Source organism: Aedes aegypti, chromosome 2 (genome assembly GCF_002204515.2).
Source record: "Aedes aegypti strain LVP_AGWG chromosome 2, AaegL5.0 Primary Assembly, whole genome shotgun sequence".
NCBI lineage: Eukaryota > Metazoa > Arthropoda > Insecta > Diptera > Culicidae > Aedes > Aedes aegypti.
The window spans coordinates 262,285,477-262,294,532 of record NC_035108.1 but is presented as its reverse complement, the minus strand read 5'-3'; the positions used below and the strand labels follow the sequence as shown (position 1 = coordinate 262,294,532).

The 9,056-nt window shown below is 39.0% G+C and overlaps 1 protein-coding gene across 1 annotated transcript; it reads left to right on the top strand.

Annotated features, from left to right (window-relative positions):
- On the top strand, window positions 1-4,652 carry LOC5570915 (U3 small nucleolar ribonucleoprotein protein MPP10). Its single transcript, XM_021844935.1, has 2 exons — window positions 1-270; window positions 2,617-4,652. Exons 1-2 carry the CDS (start codon window positions 170-172, stop codon window positions 4,580-4,582), a joined length of 2,067 nt encoding a protein of 688 aa, XP_021700627.1. The 5' UTR covers window positions 1-169; the 3' UTR covers window positions 4,583-4,652.
- Window positions 4,653-9,056: the final 4,404 nt, after the last annotated feature.

Here is a 9,056-nt window from a genome sequence, read left to right as displayed (position 1 = left end):
AGAAACGTCAAAATAAAAACACGCGAGTTTCGTTCTGTGGTGGCGAACGCATTGCTCATTCCTTTCGGCGGTTGTTACAATAATATGGAAATTTCCTTGATAATTTCAGTGATAAATCGCTTCTAGTTTATAAAACTAATCAAAAATCTTTCGATAGCTGGCAAACACCATGGTGAAAGCAATCAACGGCACAACGCCGCTCAAGAAGGGACTTAAAACAGTGCTGAAAAAGTTCCGCGATCATACCAAAAACCCGGAGGTTTTTCTAACGTGAGTACCCAGGACATAAAATTAGGCATACTTCAGAACCTATTTCATGGAGCCCATCAAACAAAACTGAGCATAGGGCTCGATTCCTGAGGTCATTCTAAACCTCTGGACCAATTAAAAAAAAATCCCTAGGAGGAATCTCGACACATCTTAATTTGAAGTTTTTAGCTAAAATTTTTAAAATAATCCTATTACTAATGAATCCACAAAAAAGCGTTCAAAAGGTTGACCACGCTGTTTTCAACTAATATGTGAAGTTCAAGTAACAGGTTATCGTTATAATCAAAGTTAGAATTACAAATTAAAAAAAAAATAAATAGGAGATAAAGCATGGGATTACTGCTATAGCCTCAGGGCTGATAGCAGAACTCTTTTAGATACTTGGTCTCTATTTTAATGCAAACCTTCAAAAAGTAATTTTAATGGACGTAATTTTAAATGGTCTATGAAGCCTTAGAAAGAAGACGGCAGTTTTACTGTTGACTCTTCTGAAACACTGGAAGTAATGATGAGAACTCATTTCCCTGAATCGATCCCATATTCGGATGAAGAACAGGTCTCAGATGAGGCAAGACATGCATGGTCGATAAATGCCCATCAGAAAGATTGTGAAATCTTCACGCCTTCGAGGGTCGAATGGACATTGAGTTCTTTTCAGCCTTTCAAATCTGCCGGGAAAGATGACATTTTCCCAGGCTTACTGCAACAAGGAAAAGAGACGCTTTGTCCGCTCTTAACCGAAATATTCAAAGCAAGTGTTGCGTTTTCATATATAAGCGTGGCAAAAGGTTTGTGTTGTTTTCATTCCAAAAGCTGGAAGAAAGGATAAACCAACTCCCAAAGCCTTTAGAGCTATAAGCCTTTCCTCTGTTCTTTTAAAGACAATGGAAAACAATAATTGATGACTTCATCAAGTCAACAAGTTTAATAGAAATGCCTCTTTGTAAATACCAATTTGCGTATCAATCGGGTAAATCTAGCATTACGGCACTGCAGTCACTGGTAAATAAAATCGAGAAATCTTGAAGCCAAAAAAATAGCGAGAATGCATCCTATAGCTCTATAAGTTCAGCCATGGAAGCTGATCTAGGAGGTGCGCAAATATATATAAGATCTACTAAGGGATGTCCTCAAGGAGGAGTGTTATCGCCCTTACTGTGGTCTCTTGTAGTAGACGAACTCCTTAGAAATCTAAAAGATCAAGGTTTTGAGGTAATTGGATATGCTTATGATCTGGCCATCTTGATTCGTGGAAAGTTTGATAACACGATTTCCGATCGGTTGCAAACTTCGTTAAACACTACTCTCAATTAGTGTAGAAAAAAAGGGTTGAAACGTAAACCCTTTAAAAACTTTTATCGTGCCCTTTACCAGAAGGAAAAAGGTAAAGCTTATACAGCCTTCTTTGAATGGAGTTCAAATTCAATTTTCGGAAGAAGTTAAACATCTTGAGGTTACTTTGGATAAGAAATTGAACTGGAACTCTCATCTGAGCAAAGTCATAAGTAAGAGTACTATTGCCCTACGGGTCTGCAATAAAGCCCTAGGAAAAACTTGGTACTGCAACCTGATATGGTAAACTGGATTTATTCAGCAATAGTCCGACCAAAAATTACTTATGCTTCACTGGTATGGTGACCCAAAACAAATGAGGTAATCGCTCAGAAGAAGCTGGCTAAGATGCAAAGAATTGCTTGTATATCAATGACAGGGGCAATGAAAAGTACACCATCGGTTGCCTTGGATGCCCTCCTTATTATAATGCCTTTGCATCAGTTTATTAAACTGCTAGCTGCAAAAAATGCCTTGCAGTTTATTCGTTATAATAAAATACTAGATGGTGATTTGAAGATCATCAAGGAACTCAATTTGAATTCAGATATGAAAACAATAGAATATTGGATGACAACGAAGACCAGCTATGATGTTCCCTCGAAGTGGTTAAACCAAGCCGCTATATTTAGGATTCTGGAGGGCCAAGTTTACGTCCGGGTTCTATTGTATTTATACCGACGGGTCAAAGATGGGCGACAATACCGGAGCTGGAGCTTTCAGTCCTAGTATCAGCAAGGTAATCACTATGTGGAGCAGTCCCACTGTGTTCCAAGCTGAAATAAAAGCCATTATTGACTGTACAAATGTTTGTGAGTCTAGTTCTAATGCGGATTATTTTATTTGTTTAGCTTAAAATCAAGATTTCATAAGTTTCATCCTAGAAATTAGAAAAAAATACCCAGTCGTGCAGGAAGGCCTCAGAAATCGAGCCATGTTTTGATGGTCATTTTTTGTACCATTGGCATGGCATCGTGTATTTAAATTCTGGAAAATTTTCTTTTTCATTCTCAGAGCCCAAACGACGCGAGCAGAGAAAATCAAGGCACTGGTGAAATCACTGTATGATCATGGACAAGAACTCGAACATCTCGAGTACAGCAAACCTTATCTCGACGAGCTTGTGGTGGAAGAGATGGACGAGGAACAAATCTGGCAGCAGCTGGAGCTGAAAAATGAACACATTTTGGGTAGCGATCTCCCGAAGACATCCAAGTTGCTCTCGGCGAGCGAGAAGCGACTGCAGTTGCCTTTCCGGACGGACAATGGCGAAAATGGAGATGAACTGGATGACCAATCCGAAGATGATGCGATGGAAAGCGAGGGCGAGCTGGAGGAACAGGACGAAGAGACTCCCAAGCAGAAGAAAAAGGCTAAACTGTCCGGGGAGATGAAAAAGAAAAAGAAGAAATCCATCGTAGATGACGAGTTCTTCAAACTGGAAGATATGGCTCGGTTCTTAGACGACGAAGATGCCCGCGAAATGAGGCGACAGGCTGGCAAACCGGAGAAAAACCCGTTGATCGAAATCGACTACTTCAGTGAAAACGTCGGAAAGGACGAAGACAGCGACAGTGAGGACATGAAGTACGCTGATTTCTTCGAAGACGATGACGAGGAAGGGGACGAGGAAGACGACGATGAATTATCCGATGGTCAAGAAGATGAGCAGAGTGATGAGGGTGAAGAAGACCAAGATGAACAGGACGATGATATGGAGAGCGAAGACGATGGTTCTAAAGCTGACGGAGATGGAGAAAAGGAAGACGATGAGGACTCCGAAGATGAAATGGAACGCAATCGGCGGTTACGATTTGAACTATACAACAGCTCCGGAGATTTCCTGCCTGGAAACTATAGCTCTAAGCCGGATGTTTCGCTATCTAAACCGGAAGAAGACGACGAGGAAGAGAATGAAGATGAAGAAACAAAAGAAAATCATGAAGAAAGAGAAGAAAAAGAAGAAGAAGAAGAGAAGGATGAAGGTCCCAAATCATCTTTCGAGTTGAGGCAACAAAAGTTACAGCAAAAAATCCAGAAAATGGAAAGTCAAATGCTACAGGCCAAGCCATGGCAACTGAAGGGTGAAATTTCGGCAGACACTCGACCGCAAAATTCCCTGCTAGAAGAAGTGCTGGAGTTTGAATCGACCACTCGTCCTGCGCCAATAGTTACCGAGGAAACCACGATGCGTCTCGAGGACATCATCAAGCAGCGGATAAAGAACAAAGCCTACGACGACGTGGAACGTAAGATTCGGCCACCGGACAATCCTCGCGAATACCGCAAACAGCTGGTACTCGACTCGGAAAAGAGCAAGGAATCATTGGCTCAAATCTACGAGAAGGACTATCTCAAGCAGCTGAAGGATGCCAATCCTGACGCACAGGAAGCGGAAGAGGAGGAACCAAAAGAGCACAAGGAGATACGTAACATGATGAAAACTCTCCTCGCGCAATTAGATGCTCTGTCGAACTTCCATTACACTCCGCGTCCAGCAGTGCCTGATCTTAAAATCATTACCAACACCCCAGCCATCAATATGGAAGAAGTTGCTCCGGTGGCCACGAGTAGCGCCACACTTCTTGCACCGGAAGAGGTGCACAATCGACCGAAAGGTGACGTTATGGCCAAAGGGGAACGCACTAAAACCGACAAGAATCGCGAGCGGCGGTTGAAAAAGCGCTTCCAGCGGGAAAAGTTCCAACGACAGGCGGAAAAGGAACAGAAACAGCTGGAGAAGGGTTACAAACCGAAGGGCAAGGACCTGCAGGAGAAGCTACTGAAGAAAGTGTCCCAAGCGAAGAACGTCAGCACCATGGCGGAAACCAAGGGACCAGCCAAGTCATCGACCGCATTCTTCTCGCAGCTGCAGGATGAAGTCAGCTCCCAGATCAAGAGCAAAACGGATGCCGGTCGGAAAAAGAACAAGAAGAACGGTGCCAATGCTGGGATGCAAGCCACACACATCAAGTTGTAGGTTATGTAAGTACAATGCTACCAGTTATATAGTAAGATGATTATTACATTACCGTGTGTGTTAATTCTGATGACAGCCGTTCTGGGTCTGATTTATTTGACACAAACATTTTGTCATAAAAAACAGTCATTTTTAAAAAGAAGGGGTAAATTCTGGTTATGCGAAATTTTAAATCTATTATATACAAGGAAAAAATGGAAAACCTACATTTGAATACTTTTTAATTAACCTACTTTCAAACTTTGAGTTATTTTTCTCTCCCTATTCCATTTCTTCTTCTGCTTGGCATTAACGTCCTCACTGGGACAAAGCCTGCTTCTCAGCTTAGTGTTCTTTTGAGCACTTCCAAAGTTATTAACTGAGAGCTTTCTTTGCCAAAGTTGCCATTTTCGCATCCGTATATCGTGTGGCAGGTACGATTATACTCTATGCCCAGGGAAGTCAAAGAAATTTCCATTACGAAAAGATCCTGGGCCGACCGGGAATCGAACCCAGACACCTTCAGCATGGCTTTCCTTTGTAGCCACGGACTCTAACTACTCGGCTAAGGAAGGTCCCTATTCCATTTGCTCCTTATATTGTTGTCAGAGAGTGAAGAGCAAAACAACCCAAAAACCGAACCTTTTTTCGTTAAGACCGCACGGGACGTCATCATAATCACCCTATCCATTTCAAGAAGCAAATCTCAAGAACCACTCCATATATCGATGCGAAAAATGTATCACTATGATTCTATATATGTAGTGCACAACCCGATACATTTTCAGCTTCATCGGTTCACTAAAACTCGAGATTTGCTTCCACAAAGTTTTGATGATAATTGTTAGAGTGAGACGAAAGATAATGAAAATAACACGGTCTCCCGTGTCCCCTTAACTCAAATTTGAGTTAATGGCACAGTACTAAAAGTTGAGTGATTTGATCTGTAGGTTGAGTGAAAAAGCTTAGCTAGTAGGTACTTTTTTTTTTCGCATGGATGCAAATAGAAACAACTTCTACCTTATTAACTCAAAAATAGGTTAACGCACGATAGGGGCCCAGATAGCCGTAGTGGTAAACGCGCAGCAAGACCAAGCTGAGGGTCGTGGGTTCGAATCCCACCGGTCGAGGATCTTTTCGGGTTGGAAATTTTCTCGACTTCCCAGGGCATAGAGTATCTTCGTACCTGCCACACGATATACGCCTGCAAAAATGGTCATTGGCATAGTAAGCTCTCAGTTAAGGGGGCAGGATCCGTCATTGATTTCGGAATTTTCAAAACCAGTTTTTTTGTTCTAAATCAAGAAAATTTACAGGAAAATGTGTTCACTGTATTCTGTTCCCCTACCGAAACACAGTGAACACATTTTCATTGAATAATTTTTAGTTTTGAACAGAAAAACTGCTTTTCAAGTTTCGATGATGACGATGATTACGATGACGGAGCGTTGATCGTTAATAACTGTGGAAGTGCTCATAAGAACACTAATCTGAGAAGCAGGCTTTGTCGCAGTAGGGACGTAACGCCAAAAAGAAGAAGAAGGATAACGCACGAACAACTAGTACGAAACTAAGTCCAACCTGAGCGAATAAAAAAAACGTTTTGACAGCAGTTAGGTTCGAACATAGGTTGGAACAGTAGAAGCATTAACCTAAAAATGCTAATGTCGCTGTTGTTCGTGTTACCAACATCTAGTTTGCCACGAACTGACAGCGTGACTACTGGGCCTCAAAGTGTCAGATTAATTTGAAAAACCAAAACAACGACATGGTATTGAACAAACAATGAAAAACCATAATTTAAGGTAATAATAATTAAAATCAGTTTGTGACAACAACTCCACTAGCGTTCTACTACTAATATTTCTATTGTTGGAACTGAACAAAGAGAAATTCTGTGGAGCTCAGAATCGTTGTTGGCAAGCGAGAGCCCCACGAAGAACATTTCATTCCATTCTGACGTTACTATAGGAGTGAGGCGTCGAAGTTGTGCCTTGCCTACTATATATAGTAGATATATCGTTTGATGTCCGATCCGATGCTACATTCTCGGAGTTCTTTCAACAGGAAAAGATTGTCAGCCATTTTAACAGGGTTGGAAGACAAGATCTATGACAATGTTCATTCAGTACCACACATCACCGATGTATACTGCCTAATATATCAGTTGTTCACTTGTACATGCGACTTTGAAAAGTTTTTTCGCTGTAGGATACCCACACAATCAGAACGGCGTTGAAATTATTGATCGGTTGAATGTCGTTCCATTCATTAGAAACGGCAAGCTAGTTTACTGCAACGACATCTCCAGGGCTGTTACAAAAACTTCAAAATTTCATCCGCGAAAATCGCGACTACCAAAAGTCGATCCGCGTCCAGAGGCAGCAATCCGCGTCAAAGAATAACATTTTCTAAAATTTTAAATTAGGACACCTGGACCAATGGTTGTATCAGTACCAAGTATCAGTACTTCAAATCCCAAACAGTAGGTCACAACGAATATTTTCGATAAAAACGCCATATGCTATTTTCCATCCAAAAGAATGCTTCCAGTAGATTTACAAAATTTCAGCTTATCATCTGACATAATGTTATAGTAAAAATTATGTTTTCTCAAAGACTTAAATTCTTTGCCACAGTAGTTACCGTCAAGTTCAATTAATGAAAACAATGTTTCAAATGAATGTGTTGAAATAAAAAAAAACTTAGAGTTGTTCTGCATCCACCATTTGAAAGAATTCAATTGCCTCTACGAGGGAAAAAAACAAATCTATATTTAAATCAAATATTTTGTATAAAACACAATTTGTACAAAAATAATTATATTTGTTGAAAATTTTTGTTTAACATAAAAAGATCAACAAGTCCCGTATTTGAGACTTATCATTATTATTTTTTATATATTTTTTGGTTTTCAGGTTATTCATAATTGGTACCGAAAACTTAATTGATATTTTTGCTCATGATTGGATGGAATCAATCGTTGACCATGGTACGCCATGCAAAAGGTCAAAATTTTTAAAATGTTATAAAGAATTTATCACATTTTTTTCAATTATCTCTGGTAATAATATCCCCCTAATGGTGTTGTAGCAAATTTTTACATTTGGTAGAAGTTATGTGACGAATCAAAATTTCATCGTGAATAAGAAACTTCAGCTGGTCGAGGAAGCCATATCAGCTCATCATGGAAATGAACCTAATTCATGTATTTAGTAGAACCAAGAATCTGGACGCATTATTTTAATTGTCACAATTGTTTAGAGAATCCATTGTGTTAGGTTTGTAAAATAATGTTGGTCATTTCGTAATTTAGAAGCATTTTTTTTCATTTAACTTTACCACATTTGCTCGAAAGCCAAGTACATAATCTTTAATGTCATAAGAATGAGCATATAATAAATCTTTCGCTTTCCATTAGTGCATGTGAGGCATTGAAACGGAAAACAGCAAAAAGCGAGAAGAAAACTTTTTAAATTCAATACATAACATGTTGAAAATTGTTTATGCTATCGATATCTTGACCATCGGAAAAAAGATCAAGATGTCTTTCTATAAATAAAGAGTCTTGTACATTCCAGTCAAAGTTACTGATGATAACTTACATGTGCCTAATTATTAAATTTATGTTGTCAAATAGACGCATAAGAAATAGTAAATCCCAATTTAAATGTTCGCTCATCTAACTTCATATTAGATCGCCAAAAGCTTGCAAGGTCAAACGTTTGACTGGTATTGACCAAAACGTCAAACATTCATTCGATACCTCTGAAATAATGTAATTTTTTTAACAGTCTGTCAAAATATGCTAAAACACAATAAAAAATCCCATTTTTTTGTTTATTTGTTCTAAAATTTTTGGGTTTAAAAATACTGAACCGAAAACATTCTTTAATTACAGTAGAATTTCCAAAACAACCGGAAATTAAAAGAACTAGGATTCAATAATTGGGTTGTTTAGCGGTAGAAAAGTTGCAGTTTTTGTAGCTTGATCGAAAAAGTGCATTTTTCTAGGTATTGCACAATTATTTACGTTTCATTATCATAATTTTGGCATTATAAAGGTAAAAAAATATTTAGAAAAAACATATACACTAAATCTCAAAGACTTATTCAAACAGACTCAAGTCAGAAAACTTAACAAACTTACTTTATCAATCCTACGTGTTTCGCAGACGAAATTCTACACGTTCCGCTCTAAACCAATTCGATTTTTCACTTTTAGAACGTTTAAATTCCGGATTTACAAAACGACGAAAGTAAGATTCTCCACTTTCGCAACCTTACCACTACTTTCGCCGCTCCGTTGTATGGGAGACAAAGTGACTTAACCACGAATCAAAACAAAAAACTACTTGAGTCGATTTTACACTGGTACAAAAACGTCGTAAGTAACTGATTGAAACGGCTTATCATTTTGTCATACAATTGTTTTGGGAAGTGTTAGAAACTACTTTGAGTTTTAAAGCGAGTTGATTGCATGCAAAATTTAAGC